General features: G+C 27.0%; 2 protein-coding genes across 5 annotated transcripts in view; one reads left to right on the top strand and one right to left on the bottom strand.

Moving 5' to 3' along the window:
- Positions 1-1,388, top strand: part of LOC129965093 (putative sodium-dependent multivitamin transporter) — a 58,752-nt gene extending 57,364 nt beyond the window's left edge. For all 4 annotated transcript variants that reach the window (XM_056079155.1, XM_056079156.1, XM_056079154.1 and 1 more), the window contains one exon: positions 841-1,388. In XM_056079155.1, the coding sequence (XP_055935130.1) occupies positions 841-909 (69 nt within the window). In that variant the 3' untranslated portion in view covers positions 910-1,388. The remainder of the gene's footprint in view (positions 1-840) is intronic.
- Positions 1,389-3,717: 2,329 nt separating this feature from the next.
- On the bottom strand, positions 3,718-16,791 carry LOC129973953 (putative sodium-dependent multivitamin transporter). Its single transcript, XM_056087527.1, has 6 exons — positions 16,611-16,791; positions 14,537-14,691; positions 13,229-13,434; positions 11,573-11,670; positions 5,572-5,684; positions 3,718-3,780 (listed from the first exon to the last, which is right to left on the bottom strand). The coding sequence occupies exons 1-6, from the start codon at positions 16,789-16,791 to the stop codon at positions 3,718-3,720; spliced, it is 816 nt and encodes a 271-aa protein (XP_055943502.1).
- Between the last annotated feature and the right edge of the window lie 1,191 nt (positions 16,792-17,982).

The raw sequence follows: 17,982 nt of genomic DNA, 5'->3' as shown, positions 1-17,982 counted from the left end.
TATCGAATAAAAATTTCTAATCGATATTAAATTATTTTCTTGGTTGTTTTATTGCACTGAATTTTCATAAAATATTAATTTTATGAAAATCCATTTAAATACTCTTCTATCAAGGTCCATCTACTTTTCAAATAGAAACTTAAGTCTATTTTTTTTCCTAAAAAATGCGGAACACTATTTTATCATTTTCTTACGCAAAAAAATTTAACAGTTTTAATGTGTTAACATATTCAAGTGTTATGCAAGTCAATGTTTGAAGTGCTATTATTGGATTTTAAAATTAAATCCTTTTCCAAAATGTTTTAAAGTAAATGCATATCATTATTAATTTTAAAATATTAATTCAAAACGCGAACTTAATGCTTTATTTATTAAAAAAACAGAACAATCACAAAATACAGGTAAAATTGGCTAAGTAATGTATATTCGCCAAAATTTAATGATTTTGGGACGATTTCTCATCATATCTAATGTGACAATTTTTAATTACACAAAAATACGATTGTTACCATTTCTGATAGCGATACAAGATGACGGATTTTTGGTGAGTTTATGGACGAAGTTCACGATTTTTACTTGCTTAGCAAGAAACGATTTATTAAACTTCTTACCAAGCATCTTTTCATAATTAACTAAAACTACAAATTACTTCATAAAAATTTATTAAAAGGCTTAATATTCTATGACTGGAAACGACATATGCAATATTAATTGTGATTATACATGTAAAATCAAATAGCATAACCCGTTCTGAAGATTATATAATTACATGCTTTGAGAAAGTAAACGATTGAATCATGGTGAATTAATTTTGCTCATTATGTTTGTTAAATGTTTTAGGTTGAAATCAAGCAAAAGCAGATGATGGCTGATCTTTCTCCTAAAATTCATAATTTCACACAACTTTGATAGAGTTGACAGAGAATTCACATAATTATTATGTGAATTTCAATATACACCAACTGAAAAAAATTAAAAGCAGCGCCTCATGTGTAGAACTACTCTTATATGGATGTAAAGTGTTCGGAATATAAGATCTACAGAAGAGAAGATTTGAAATATTTCCTTTTCGTTTGATTATGGGTTCCTGCTTCGAGGAATGGACACTTATGTTTATCAAAGTGAATAACACTTTGCTGAAATAATAAGAATAAGCATATACTTATTTATTATATAAGACAATATTATATTATTTACTTATTTATTTAAATTAATTCTGTTAAGATTTGTGTGATTTGAGGGTAATCATATTTGAAGATGAAACAAAGAAACCGAGAGACTTGTTCCCAAACAGAAAAATTTTGTTCAACAAAAATATATTTATATGTTTTTTTTACTATTTTTACATTTTGTATGCTGAACAAAATATGAAATAAATGCATTATTATTGTCACCATGGAGATTGTAATGAACTTCTCAAAAGAATAAAAATTAATTTACACATTCTTAAAATTATTTGAACAAACTTTTAAAATATACAGAATTTGAACTTTTTAATGTGCAATAAGAATGTAAAAACTCGGTGTTACTTTTTCCTCTAAAAAAATGGCTTCAGCTCGGATATAATTTAAAATTTTAAACTATAATGTTGATGTAAGTAAATTAGTTACCTTGTAAAAATACAATTCAGTTCTTATTTACTTATTGATTATTTTTAATGTCCTTTAATCTTGCAACAGCAAATCTAACTGATATATCAGGAATAATTTTGAAGATGTTTGAAAATTTATCTTTATATTATTATTTTTTGACTTTATAATCTTTATATGCAATAGATTATAAAGCCAAATTAATTGCAATAAATACAGATTTAATTATGAAGCATTAATAAATAAAATTTATCCGGAGTTTAGTCAGAAATTTAACAGTTATTCTATTCATGTATTTATATAAGTCGACAGACAAGAGCCATAACTTTTACATAATCAGAAAAAGTTAACTTTAGAATTTTTCTGTATTAAAGATATTGCAAAATTAATCATAAATTATAGTTGTATCTAGATATTACAAATAATTGTTAAGTAACGCTTTGTTGAAAAAGAAATGATTTCGTAATTATATTTGTATCTAGATATTACAAATAGTTTTTAAATAATGCTTTGTTGAAAAAGAAATTATTTCGTTATTCCCTGCATAAGCTCCAATGGGAGGGGGGCACCTCGAATAGAAGATGAGTTGCTTCCGGCATGGTGATTGGATCTTGCCACCATGAAGGGTACATAAATAAGTGGGGGTCTGGTTTTTCCCATCGATGACTCGACGTACTTCCTCCGGGAAGGGTTGTACCTTGACCAGTAATTGCCCTTAGGTCTGAATCACATTTCCCGCCAATGTTGCTGCTGCGGCGGTCCGGTCATTCAGAACTTTTTTATCAATACTGATATGAATTCACTGCATAAGCTAATTTCACTGATGAAATTTTATTGGCATTATAAAATGAAAATTTAATTAAAATAACTAGGTTATAAAACAAAAAAATCATTATTCATTTTTTTATGAAAAAGATTTTATTTGCATTCTATTTTGTTACAATTTTTAAGGACATAAATACAGAAATTACAAATTTATTCAAGTAAAATTAACAATTGCTGTAAAATCTAGATGCACAAAAATTCACAACACATCACACAATCATGAAGCATGGACAATACAGTTTTAAATACAAATAATGAAGTCCAACGACAAATTGGAGGTTTTTCACCCGTATTTATGTTTCTTGCGTGTTTTTTTTTTAATTCATAAATATAATACCTTCCATCTTGAGATTTATTTTTGAAAACTGATTTTTATATCATATAGCAATATCTCACTGTATATGACTATATAAATATAAAGGACACTTTTATTTAATCTCTGATGAATCATAAAAAAGATAAGGGCAGAGAACAAAATAAATTTATTGTGGAATGCTGTGCCCACAAATGTTTACTTTTCGACATAATCACTCGTGAAATTACTGTTATTTTATAAGTAAATCCTCAATTTATCTCGCACAGCCACTTTTTAAGTACATTCAATTCCATGCCTTTACTGTATTTATCTCTTATGTCAAGAAATTAAGAACCTTGAACTCAAGCACCCCATGACATTCCCCTCAAATCGGTCGTGAAATTAAAGGCATTTCTCATATCGGTAGATTACGTTTTTGACATCTTTTTCGAGGAACATTGCCGTCGATGATGTAAGATGGGCTCTAATATTTCTTTGAAGCTCTTCGTTTGTCTGGAAGCTTTGATCATCGTTTCACTGAAAAAGATTAGGATTACTCAGTTCTTTCTTTCCCAATTAAATGGTAAAAGGGCGCAAGTCGGTTGCAACAAATGATCTTGTTCAACGAGATGATAAAGTAGCTCGGAAGAAAGGAGGATACTGGATTTTCCGGCTATGGGCTGGCCCCAAAACATACAAAATCACAATTTTGGTGAGTAAATGTTTAAACGTTCTTTTCCATATTTCTTCCTTAAGATAAAACCCAAGAAACTTTCAGACTGAGGAGGAGCTACAAAAGAACGTTAAAGCCCATCTCACATTAATAGCGATACGCTCTTCTAAGAAAGTATGGCCCACCGATATGACAAATGCCTAAGTCTCTCACTGTGTCGGAAAGTAACCATGTTTAATCATAAGTTTTGGTAAATTTATTTTTTCCATACCCTTGTATTTTATAATGGTTCATCAAATTAGCTAAAAAAACGACCCTTGTAGAATTAGTGGAGTTTAAGTATCGTCTGTCACTACATATGAAGGATTTATATTGCCTCCCTTTTCATTGAGTTCCACCTAAAATGATAAATTTTTTAAAATACATTATAATTGTTTATAAATTTATTATTTTTTTTATCTTACAATGATAATAATAGTTTCATTATAATTTGAAGAATGTGAAAAGAATTAAATGCTAATAAAATATGATTATAAATAAATAATAAATAATTTTTTGAAATATACGAAATTTTCCAAACATGCTATCAAAATTGATAATCAAATTTTGTAAACAAAAGTATAAAAAGTACATAGATATTATACTTAAAAACATTTCAATCAAATCGAAAAAATGTTCCTTCCAAGAAGGATAAATGAGATTTTTGTTTTTGTTTTGTTTTACACAGTTACTCGAGAGAAAAGAGAATTTTTATCTAGTTTCCTTCTGAAAACCGTTTTTGTAAAACGACGAACATCTACGATTTTTCTTCCAGGGAAAATTTAATGAGTAAATGAATAGCGATTTAAAGATTAATTATGCCATGATGAATTTACGACAACTTGCGAGTGAACTGTGTAATGACGCACTCTTTTAATTTTGCATGCATAAAATGTATTACAATAGTTTAAAATAACATTTAAAATTTGGTATTGCTTCTGAAACTAGTAGATCATAAGTTAATGTAAATTCAATTTATTGAAACGTTACTATAATGATCTTCCTCTAAATTTAAACATTAATTAATATTGATTATTATTTCAGATAACTTACAAAACACTAATATATATATAAATAAATATGTTTAAATTATACGAGATTTTAAAAAATTTCGAAATAGATTTCATTAAAGGCTAGAGTTTAGAAGTTTACAAGAAATGCAACATCGCAACACAAATTTTTAGAGTTTATGAGCTCTCAAATTCTCATAAAGAAACTCAGACCCATAACAAATATATTTACTAAGATTTCGAATGGAAATGTTTTGTTATTTTATAGGAGAATGTATTTATTTGTTTCTCTCGAGTTAAAATGATAATTTTTAATTAGCAATAAAATGAATGTTAAAGATTAAAAATCAATATAAGTTTACTATCTGCTCTGATATAGAAAATTTTATTTAAAAATACCAAAAATGAAGGATATTTTAAGTAATTTTTAAACTTTTTACTGAATTTATACAATTTTAAAATTAAAAAGTTTAAATTAAACTATTCAGTGATATTAATCCTCGATGCAAAAGGGAAATTTTAACCTATAACATCTTAAAAGGTCTATTAATTGAGACAATAAGACAACATACTCTCAAAGAAATAGAAAGGGAGTTCATCTAAATTTTATAGTGAAGAAAATAATAAAGGAGTTAACGAATAAGTAATTTTCAAATGCTTAGGTCAAAACCTTAAATTAAATTTACAACTAGTAATGGCGATATCACTTTAAAGAATTTGTATTAAAATAGTTTCTATTGATTTTATGTATTATTTAAAAATGTATGAAATTCTTTAGCCACATATTTATAACAATACAACTAAATTTTAAAAATAACTGAATATGAATGGCAATATTTCCAAATTAGCATGTTCGATGGTATTTCATTTTGTATCATTTTCAGAAATGAAGTTCATGGTTAGATAAACTTATAAAAGGGCAAATTTCAATAACTTTTTTTAAGATTTAAAATATTTTACTTCACTTAAAAACATTTGATTGCATTCAAATAAGTCACGCTTCTTTTTTCGAGTAATATTGTCTTTGGATAACTTCATTATTAAATATATTTTGTGTAAAAATAATTATAAAAAATGTAATTCCCAAATTTATCTTTTAAATTATTATTATCATTAAAACAGATATTATAATGAGCTTACCTCACCACTGGCAATTTTTGCCCTCTCAGTATTTGATGAGGTTTTGAAATAGATCCGTCGGACGAAAGGACTCACGTTCTCTGGTTTAACATCAGGTACATCAATCCAACAACCTTTTTAAGATAAAATTATGCATTTGCCAAATCTAATTAATATGTATGATGTTAACACGAATATTATGGATAATTCCAGTTTTACTATGTCAATACTTTCAATAGTAAATTCAGCCAATTTAAATTACTTTGTGTTAAACCAGTTTGTATGAATTATTAAAAGAAATATAATGATGCCTTCTCTTTACAAAATGGAAATGTTTAATTGGTATGGAGTTATTTGCTTGTTATTAACCCTTAACTGGGGACGTGCGGTCTGTGAGACCACTAGCGAGGATTTTCTGTCACCCCTATTCTATTTTTAGCTCAATTGAATGGATTGACCCTATAGCTTCCTGTTTTAAGACCTTCAATAGACGTGCACTTTTTCAACCGATTTCAGCAAATACTTTTTGAAATAATTCAATTATTTCTTTAAGCGGGATCTCTAAGACCGCATCTCCCTGTTAGTGTCCCAGTGATAAACAATGCTTAGCAGATGGCGCTAAAACTTGAACCCCGAAATATCATCCAGTTTACTGATCCTATTATGAAGCAATGCTCAAGACACTTTTATATGAAGCAGAAAGTGATTTTAGTGATAATGATAATTGTACAGAAGACTTTTTCGATGAAAGTTCGCATTCGACTGATTTTGATATGTATGCTCAAACACAATTATTTTTTCTTGTGATAATGTATTTTGAAAAATTTATAAAATATATTAATATACCAAGAGATATATATACAGAATTTATAGGTTGATTCTTATACTAGTTCTTAACCTGTATGTTTAAAATGCCCTAGAAAACCATGCTATGAAAATCACACCTGATAAAAAAAGGGCCAATTTTACCCATTGTCATTTATTTTTTCATATAATTGTTGAATTTTAAATTATATTGTCTTCTATATACATTCATATACTGCAAAAATAAATATGATTTAAAAAGTAAAAAGTAATATGCTTTTTTCAAGAATATTATTTATTGTAACATGTAATTTGAGAAGAAAATGTATGTTCCAACGAATTTACTTTTTTCAATGACAATATATTTTGAAAAATTTCTAAAACATATCTATATATCAAGAAAAATATCTGCAAAATATATTGGCAGATTTTCATACTAATACATTCATTAGAAAATTTAATTTGAGTGTTAATGAAATACGGTCTCGTAGACCGCACCTCCCCAGTTAAGTCCTAAAATTTCACCTCCCCAGTTAAGTCCTAAAATTTCACCTCCCCAGTTAAGTCCTAAAATTTCACCTCCCCAGTTAAGTCCTAAAATTTCACCTCCCCAGTTAAGGGTTAAAAACAAGAATAAGAATAATTAGAAGAAAAAATTAGAATTATCAGAACAAAGAATAGGCATAATCACACTAATAGAATTCTAATTACAATAAATAATAAATTCTTCTTAAAACTTTTAGAAAATTACACATTATTTACAACAATATTGCTTAAATATCTGTAGAGTTTTGTTATGCAAATACAATTAACAAATAAATTAAATATATTAATAAATACTTAACTGAAACAAAGCCAATAATTATGTGCAATTACTACTAAAAATAATAATATTTAAACATCAGTTGTTTCTCTTTTTTTTTCCAAGATATCTTTCAAACAATGGTTTCGCCAAAGTTAATAATTAAATTTTATTACCGCCTGCAGAAGAAAAAAAAATAGTTCTAATGTCCATACCTTTCAGTAATGATTTTTTTAAAAATCAAACCTTGATTAAAATTCAAGGTTTTCAATTTCTGTAATATACGAAACATTCCTAAAGCATAAGAAGTTTATAGAATAATAATACAGATTCAATAAAACTCCTAATTCTAAATCTAATAAAGGAAAATGATTCACTGAGAAAAGATTCATAAATCTTGAATTTAATGTTTTAAAAGAAGCATACGTGCTATTAAATTATTGTCATATATTAAACTGTAAGTTCGAAAGTTACTACAAAGTAACCGATACTTGATTACTGTCTTACAGATTTTTATTCAATGTTAAAGTATTATTATATGATAGAAGATGAATTTCTATATTTTTAATCTATGTTTTCTTTAAGCTAACAACTGTGTAAAAGAAATTCTTAAATTTGAAAAGATGGTGAAAGAAGAATCTATAGTAATACTAATGGTCGAAATTACTAATCTCTGCAATTTTCTAGGAGAAGCATTTATCAGTAATTGTAATTTTTTTGGTATCTATTCTTTGGTCATATTTTTATAACATAATATGGTTGTCTGTGCGATAGAAAAATTTGACAAGTTGTAGTTTCAAGATATCTTTCAGGATAATTTGGAAGAGTTTTATAAGCTTTAAGGTACGATGGTCAAGCAGTAAGGTCTCAACTTTCGTATCGAAGGATTCTAGGTCTGAAATAGGATTCTACTAATAATCTCTCGTTCATTTAGGCTGGAGTGAAACGCTCTTTCGATGGTGAGGTGCATAAGTTTAAAGGGAAAGGTGTATCTGAAGCATCTTCCTCGTCATGTAATTGCGATTCAAGATTACGAGAGAACTTCCAAAATGCCAATTGTATTGCTTCAAAATAAGATATAAATATAGCAAAACGAAACTGACATATTTTAAGTATATTTCAGACTTTATAAAAGCAAATCAGTAGAAACGTATCAACAGGAAATTCATGCTGATTTATGTGAAATTTACTATATTTTTGATTGATAAACATAAAACAGCAATTGTTCTGTTAAAGGTTACCAAATGCTATAAAGCAGTAAACAGCAATGCTGATATGAATTTATCGTTTGCGATGGTCAATGGAAATGAAATGCTTTTCTAATAGATGCATTTCACGAACCGTTTTCACTTTCCAACCAATTTTTCGTAAACACTATGGTATAAAAGTTTCTGTTTTGATTCCTGTATCTAAAGTAAGAAAATATTACTTTTAGATCGAGAAACTGCTAAGTAAAATGTATGTTTTGGAATTTTTCCCACTGAAGTTTGTTGAAACACTTTCTAATTGCTCCGTATTCAAGATTATTAACAACGCATTTAAAAGACTGTATATAATATTGATGATGCAGATTAAGCTTGAAGATACTACATGCATGAATAACTATTTAGAAGCTAGAAGTAATAAAAAAAATTAAATCATCAATAAGTCAAAGTTAACCAAATAAAACTTATTTCCTCTGTCCAAAAAATGTTATACATTTTAAAATACGTTAAAAATCAATGAATCAAACTAACAATTTGATAACTTAGCAACGTAGTTGTTTCAGTTTTAAAAAATAATACATTTTAGTTGGCACAGATTTTTTTTGACTTACTGAAAAGCTTTTATTACAGAAAATATAGTCTCGTATTTTCAGTAAAATAAAGTAATATCTGCTATAATCAGAAAATGGAACGTTTTAACAGAATTAATATTGAGCTGCAATGAATGAATAAGAAATCAAAACAATAAACTGACAGAAAGCACAATCTATATTTCAGAAATTATTATAATTGAAAAAATATTTTAAAGATCTGGAGCGTTGGGCTTTTAATAAGATTGCAGTTGTATTTGAAGTAAATCAGTAAATATAGCATGTTCCGGATGTTCTAAAGAAGTTTAGATCTCATTTCAACTAAAAAAATCGTATTTTATAAATTCATACTCACAATAATCTTTAAAATTGCAATTTCTAAATATTTGCCGTACATTTGGACGAAAATAATTTTAAAATATTTATTACATTTTCGGACAGGTGGGAATATATAAATAACAAAAAAGGCTAAAAATGGATAAAATTATAAAAACAAATAAATAATTCATTAGAAATTAAAATTAAAGTTATAATCAGATTTAATATCAATGGGAAATATCTTACTTCAAATTAATGATACATACTGCACGATTAAAGTCAAGATAATTTTTATTGTTAGAGTTTAAAACTGGCTTAAAGATTTTTGCTATTTTTCTGAAAAAGTTTTGCATGACCTTATAATTTTGCTTCCGAACTATTAAAACTCTACTACAAAGACATTTTTTTCAAGTAGAAAAGAGGGAAAACAATCTGGTTTATAAATATTATTCTTTTGTGATCTGTTTTAAAAAGATCTAATATTTTGTTCCGTGTTTTCTATCATAAATAATTGATCTTTTTATTAAAAAATTATTCAATATTCTCGTAATATAAAATGCTGAAGGATTAGTAGGGACAAAAACATTTTTTATCTCTGTATTTTGAGTGCAAGACGTTGACTGATATTTAATGCTTCAACAATTTATCGAAGTACAAAAAATTAAAAACATCCTTAAATCATAAAAAAATGAAGCTATCGTTAACATTTTCAAAATTGCTTATCATTTCTTCTGCTCTAAATATTATAGGGGGTCTCTTCCTAAATTCAAATTAATTAATTTTTTTAGATATAATAATTTTATTTGCTATGAGATAATGTTAAGTAGGAAGAGAAAAATAAACATAAAATTTCAAACAAATTATACGCTTTTATTTAGCACTTGTAGGTGATAAAAAGGTTCGATTAAAAAGTATGAGAGACTCCTGTTAAATAATTCTCTATTTCCCTCATTAATTACAGTTTTTCAGTTCTTGTGATTAGTTGCTATCTTTAATCCTTAAAACTGGGGAGATGCGGTATTCAGACCGCTAAGGATGGACTTTCGGTCAACCCTATTCTATTTTCGGCTCAATAGAATGGAATGACCCCATAGCTTCTCGTTTCGAGACGTTCACTACTCTAGCACTTTTTCAACATATTTTTTTTTTTTTGTGTTTCGAATGCTTTTTTTTAAAAAAAATTTTGAGCTATTTGCTTGCGCGACGTCTGTGAGACCGCACCATCCTTTTAGAGATTCAGTATTGTACAAGGCTTAGCAGATGGCTCTAAAACTTAATCCTCGAAATATCATCTAATTTACTGATCCCCTTATGAAGCAGAACTCCAAAAACTTTTAAATGAAGCAGAAAGCAATTTTAGTAATAAGGATAATTGTGCAGAAGATTTTTTTCGATGAAAGTTTGCATTCGATTGATCTGATATGCACGTTCAAATATAATTAATTTTTCTAGTGATAATATATTTTGAAAAATTTCTAAAATATATTAATAAACCAATAGAAATATCTGCAGAATCTATAGGATGAATTTTATAATAGTACTTAACCTGTCTGTTTAAAATGTCTTTAAAAACCGTGCTACGAAAATCACATAAGCCTTAAAAAAAGGTTCAATTTTTCCCATTGTTATTTTTATTTTTTATTTTTCCTATAATTGCTGAATTTTCTATTATATTGTTTTCTTTATACCTTTGTATACTACAAAAATAAATATGATTTAAAAAGTAAAAAGTAATAAATTTTTCATGAATGTTATTTGTTGTAAAATGCAATTTGAGAAGAAAATGCACGTTCAAACGCAATTACTTTTTTCAATGATAATGTATTTTGAAAAATTTCTAAATCATATTTATCGAAAGACCTTTAAATGAAGCAGAAAGTAATTTTAGTAAGAAAAGAATCTGCTAAGAAAAATGTCTTCAGAATATATTGGTTGATTTTCATACTAATACTTTTATTCGAAAATTTAATTTGAATATAAAGAGAATGCTTTCTCGTAGATAGCACTTCCCCAGTTAAGTCGTAAATTTTCACCTCCCCAGTTAAATCAAATTTCGATTTATATCCCAATTCTTTCGATATATGTTAGAAAGTTAAAAAATATTTTAAAAGGCAATTTATCCTGCAAAATAAATTCTAGCTGCAGAATAATTTTGCTGGCCATAATTAAATGTTAAGCGATTATAGTAATAAACTTAAGAATTAATTCTAAAGTATATTTTTGAGCTTGCTTAATCTCATATAGCATTCTATTCAGATTGCAAATAGCCTAGAAAACAAGAAAAACAAATAACATCAACTTACTTAGAATATAGCTAGCTATATAACCAACAATTAATACGATGATAGTCGCAAAGAAAGTTAACCACATGTATGACCATTTGTAAACAGGGAAAATATATCTAGAAGAAAGAAAAACAGGATTATCATGAATCATATGATTTTGTTTATTATTGTCAATGAGAAATAAATGAAGGTAATTTTTCTTTTAACATTAAAACTAATAAAAAAATAAAGGAGGGGAAGCTGAATTTGAATTAAAATCTCTAATGCAGGAATTCAATGAAAAATGAAACATATCGGTGTAAAATTTTATTACCAACAATGGTAGACAAAGAGACTTAGTTTAATTTATATAGTGTTATAAGAAAATATCTCAATTAAATCTTGGACAAAACACTCATTATTTATTAATAAGGTATCAAATGCTGAAATTACATTTAGTTTTCAATATTTTTCATTAATTTGTATAAAAATCTCGCATTGTCACAATATTGTATATGATACTTGTTAGCTGAGTTTTGGAACTTATGTATAGAAACAAAAATAGTTATTTGTTACGAGGCTGTAATAAACAACAATTACAGGTTGCTGCAGCAATAAACACCATTTTGAAAATAGGAAAAAATCAATGTAAAAAGTAACTACACTTTTATGATGCAAATTGCACAAATTTTGATTTTAAAACTAATATCTTATAGTAATACTAATTTTAATTCTTTAAGTTATAGTAAACACATGCTACGTATTAGATTAAAGATCCTCATATATATGATTAAAATAGGATATTATAAATATAAAAAATTGAAGATAAAGGGAGGACAAATAGTACTGTGGAGATTACTGAAATTCAAAATTGTTCAGAATTCTGCATCCTGATAGTTGAGAAGTTTTTAAATAAAGAATATGTACAAAGATTTGTCATCATTGATTACAAATTGAATTTTGTTTTTTCCTCTTAGTTTTTTTTTTCTATTTTTTCTTTTTTCCTTACTTTCTTATTTTTTAATTTTATATTTCATTTTAGTGTTTGACTGTTATTTTATGAGATTACAAGGTATGTTATCAAATAACTGATAAATCATGATCAATTATTCTCTGAATTATCTTGTTATTCTATGAAATAATAGGTATTATACGTTAATGCTAAGACACACACACACACATATATCTTAAATTATAAGTCTACGAAAGAATCCTGTATGTATCTCTAAGTTATATACGAAAAAAATAAATATTCGGTTATCTGCTTTCGACATATTTTTATTGAACTTGGCTTGCTTCATATTTCCAAAGATAGTATTTTGTAAATAATATTTTACTCCCTTTCCAATGTGACAGAATTTTAAAATTTTTTACAGTTGAATTTGATCAAAGACAATTTATCTTTATTTTTAAAATTTATTTATTAGTTAACCAATAACTTTAATTAAAATTTTATTCCTTAAAAAGAATAGTACATGATAGAGTATTTTAGAAGAATGTCATTTCCAGATTTCATAATATTCATAATGAGTTATAAATTAAATAATAAAATGTAGAAAAATAGCTCAATAAAGTATAATCTTTTTATTTTACTAATGAATATTCGTTTTTAAGATTTTTTTTATTTAAGAATAATTGAGAATTTTTTTTAAATGAAAAAAAAAAAATCTGAAAAAAAAATATGTATCTTGTTACTTTTCTTCTGCCGTGTCTGGAAGAATTTGCGTGCTGTTATCTGCAGTAATTGATAATACCGTGGCTTTGAAATATTCCATACTGTAATTTCTAGGACATCCTGAAATACTCCGTACTAAAGTAGGGACTTTAGCTTTCGTCATGTAAGAGCCAAATCCCATCCATAAATATACGACGAAACCTGCTAATAAGCCAAACAAAGTACCCTGCAATAAAGTAGACGAAAATGTGAAAGTTAAATTCATTATTTAAAAAAAATGAAATAAAAAAATGTTTAAATCAAAAATTTGAAGTCTTTCTGGTAACAAAGAAAAATAAAATGATACACTATCGATAAACAATCCAATAAATAAAAAAATAAATAAAAAAACTCATTGGGAGACCATTTGGGATTAATTATAGATTTTACCCTTTTATGTTTTTTTGTGGTCTTACTATAACTCTTTTGATTATTTCAAAGAAATTTGTGTTGAGATGACAAAATTTTGAAAGTTACTTTTTCCAATCCAGATTTCCTTTCCTAAATTTTCAGATAAAGATAAGCAAAATGTAGTGAATAAAATTAGAAACAGTCTTTCATGCATAATATTCAGAATAAATGCTTTTTCGTCTCACCTTGAATCTTACAATTTCTTTCACGTGAAATTAAAAAAAAAAATATAGAGAAATTATTAAATTGTATTATCTGAGATCAGGCATATGATGTTTTCCAGCTTTATATACATTTCTCATTACTGTTACAAACCATTTTTATGAAGCAAAAATTATCTATAATATCTTTAATAATAAATATCAAATATTTATATAGTCTAAACGAAATTATAATATTGTTTTTCTGCGATGTGAGTCTCATCGCTGAAAAGTGGAATTTACAGATATTATTTATGAATTCTGATTGGAGGACAGGTAAATTATCCCCACTTTTGGCGACTTGCCATAGATTTGGCGACAAAAATAAATTTTCTATAAAGTGGCTATAGCTCTATTAAAATTCGAGTTTTATCCTCAATTAGAAAACCTATATATACGCGAGAAAACTTAAACGAGATATTCAAGTAATCCCCTTTGAATGTTGATTATGGATTGTCATATTGCTGTTCGTTTGCATTGTAACAACTTATTGTTTGTATTGCTGATTTTTGCATGTGTATGTTTGTGTATGTTTCGGTTCTTGTTTTGCTACCTATTATTGCCTATTATTTAGTCATTGGTCTTATTGGACTAGATTTATTTACATATCAATTTTCTAACATCACTAAATCAGATTAGCTGTTAATTTAAAATATTCTATGAATTTCGATTACTTACAGGTTCGTTTGCTGTCGTGCTGAACATTCCTAATGAATAAACGCCCAGAATTGGTCCCCCTACCATGCCAATAATGACATTGGCTGCTTCAATAACACCTCGGAAGTTAGATACAATCAAAGTTACCAGCAGAGTGAGACCAATGTATCCTGCAGCTAAAAGAAAAAAAGATAATATTTTAAACCATGAATTGACGAATGTAAATTTAAAAAAAAATATTTTAACTCATCACCATATCTATCCACTTTTGAAATATTAAACATACACAGGGACATTTTAACCACAGATTATAAGATGGTTACTCATTGTTTTACTAGTTTTAATAAAAATAAAGAACGCAAAAAAAAATATTTGAATATTTTTCCGTGCAAACAATGCTTTTTTTGCATATATTTGTTATTTTCAGTTGCAAGAAATAAAATTAAACTAATCTCAATGTTTCGATGACTGCATCCCCTCTTTCCTTACATGTTTCATTTATATAAAAGTTAATGAAAAAAGTACAAGAAATTTTTTTATTCTGAAATTTCCAACTTATTCAAAAATCAGTATTTTCACATCATTTACATTTTTTTTTATCCTGATTATATTGTTAACTGAATTAGCAAACCATCAATCCAGTTTGTCTTCTGTACCATCCATCATATGAAAAGTAGAACCAATTGCTGGTTTTGAGATATTCTAAACTGACTTAACAAAAGAAACACAATGAAGTGAAAAACGGCCATAAATGCTTTTTAATGCAAACTATGGGATAGAAAATGTAATTAGATTTTAAATTATATTCTTAAAAACAGATAATAATACAAATTTCATTTTTTGTTCATGAAACTAATTTGTTATCACCAGTAGTTTGATCATTTAGTAATTTTTGAAGCGGCAAAATTCAGAATTTGATACACATATACAATTCATTCGGTTTTTAAGAGAATATCCCCCCTGCCAATCCCCAACCAAATAACTTAGAACTTATTCTATAAATAAAGCTTTTTGTAATTATAAAAGCGTACACATGTAGTCTCTAATGTAAAAGATGATACTTAGAAGAATCTTATTAAGAAATATGCAACGAAAGGTCACACAGCGGATCAAGTAGAAAAAAAATTCCTTCATGTGCCCTTATTACCGCTTAGAAGGAAATTGCTATTCTGGTTAACAATTACAGTTTCATATTTATCATAAGTTTCATGGACATTCCATGAGCTCCAGAGATCAAATTTATGAAAATTCTTTAGAACATTTTATTTGATATAATTTCGAAATGGCAAATATGTTGTGCCCATTTCTTTTGGTAAAATGTGGTAAATTTTTTATAATATTATACTTTTCGTATTTTGCAAATTTTTATTTTCTGATTTATACATTGATAAATTATCAATAATTATTGAAGCAAACCTTAAACAGAAAAAATATTTGTCTTGTTGTCAATTTTAAATGAATATTTTATGCAGTATTTAAATAAGGATTAAGCCTGCAATATTTTTTTTTTCTTTTAGATGACATATTCTTGATAGTTTAATGGTAAGTGTTCAGTTTAGAAAGAAAAGGATCGAAAATTGGAGACTGATATTGCATTTTGGCTTAAGAAAGATAAACATTTTGCGATTAAAAGTTTACTCGCTAGTATTGTGCTGATTTTCGGTTTCGGAGTACCTGTTCAAGTGTAATTGTTGTTATCTGATCAATCTTCCCCTTTGTAACTCATATGTGGTTTCAAAATGGGATTTATCTATCAAAGCTAAACATATAAATGATTGTGGGTCACAAATAGGACAGTTGCAGAATATTCATCAGAAAGATGAATCTACTAATGTAAATAATCAAAATCAATAAAAAGATATTCATACACATTAAATTTACTTATCTTACACGAGATGTTCATAATTAAGTTTTTAGAATTCTAATAAATGCAAAAAAATAGTTTCTTATGATTGGAAAGATATGTAAACATTCTAATTGATAATCATGGCATACTTGCAACTTTTTTAAATAATTAAAGCAGACCAAGAATTTTGTTTTGACAATAGCCATTTATTCTGTTTCATCTTTCAATACAAATAGTAAGAAAAATTACCTAGAAGTTTGGCCACAAAAGTCATCCAGATATCACTAATCTTGCAGGAACAGTAAGGTTTGATGAAATCTTGTACGGTGACACCAGCCAATGAATTGACAGCAGAGGATAAAGTTCCGAGGGATGCACTAAACACTCCAGCTATACATAAACCGGTTAGACCAGGAATATTTCCAAACATCTTCAGAATAGCAAACGGTAAAATCTGAAAGATATAAGAAATATTATCCACTTAAATGAAAGTTTTAAATAGAAGAAGTTTAGAAGAAAACTGCATTTTGCAATGATTCTCATGATACTTCTTTCGGGAAAAAATTTTTTCATTGTAAGATATTATATAAATATTCATTCATGATTTTTGTTCGATCTAAAATTTATATAATATAGATTGAATTTCATCAAATGAAAAATGCTCATCTCGGCTGCATTCGAGGATGGGACATTACAATTCAAGGGGATAGAAATGTAAATATGATTTCTTTTCGTACAATATAGAATTTATATAACAGTTGTCTTCAGTCCTTCAGAAGTTCGACTTCGAAAATGATTTTATATCCAATAGCTTTGACTTTGTTTGTATATGGATTTTTACATTTACCTATATGAATTTTTTATTATTATTATTTATATCTATGTTTATAAATATTATGTGTTGATGAAAACTTAAAAAAAACTGTGATGAGAAGATCTATAAGTAGTTGTATTTTTTTCCACTTTCCTTTAAGCTTATAGTTCTAAATCTTATAAAGTTAGTAATGGAAAACATTGATGACGGAGGAGCAGGTGAAATGTTAATTTTCTTATGCCTTCAGATAAAATAAATCTACTTTTACTTTCCGTCGTGTCGTCACATAAAGGTCATCTTAATAAAATTGTTTATTGAAAATATTGGTCGAAAATTATTTGATTTAAGTCCACACCAAAGCAATATATTGCAAAAGGCATAAGAAACTTCCATATTAAATTTTAAAAAAAATATCAGAGAAATAAAACAAATTTGTTAGTTAATTTTTTTCTAAATAATCAATGTAAATCTGAATTCTGGACGATATTTAAACATACTATTAATTGGAAATTCAAAGATTTGTGGAAAAATATTTGAATTACTCAAAAACGAATCTCTCATTTTGCAGTCATAAAATATAATACTAAAAGAAAAATACGGAAATTATAATCGGTACTCTATTTCAGACTTTGATTTTTTTACATGAAGGATAAAATATGGCCAGAAAGTGAATTTTACTTGATCTGCTGAGCCGAGTTTCACACTCTCGTCTTTCATAGGGTCACAATCCTGAAATAATGCGAAGACAGCGAGACCATCCCAAGTCGTAAATATGCAGAAAAGTACGATGAGTGGAATGCTTACAAA

This window comes from Argiope bruennichi, chromosome 1 (assembly GCF_947563725.1).
Source record: "Argiope bruennichi chromosome 1, qqArgBrue1.1, whole genome shotgun sequence".
In the NCBI taxonomy this organism is placed as follows: Eukaryota; Metazoa; Arthropoda; class Arachnida; order Araneae; family Araneidae; genus Argiope; species Argiope bruennichi.
The sequence above is the reverse complement of the archived record's forward strand: the minus strand, read 5'-3'. Positions and strand labels throughout refer to the sequence as shown.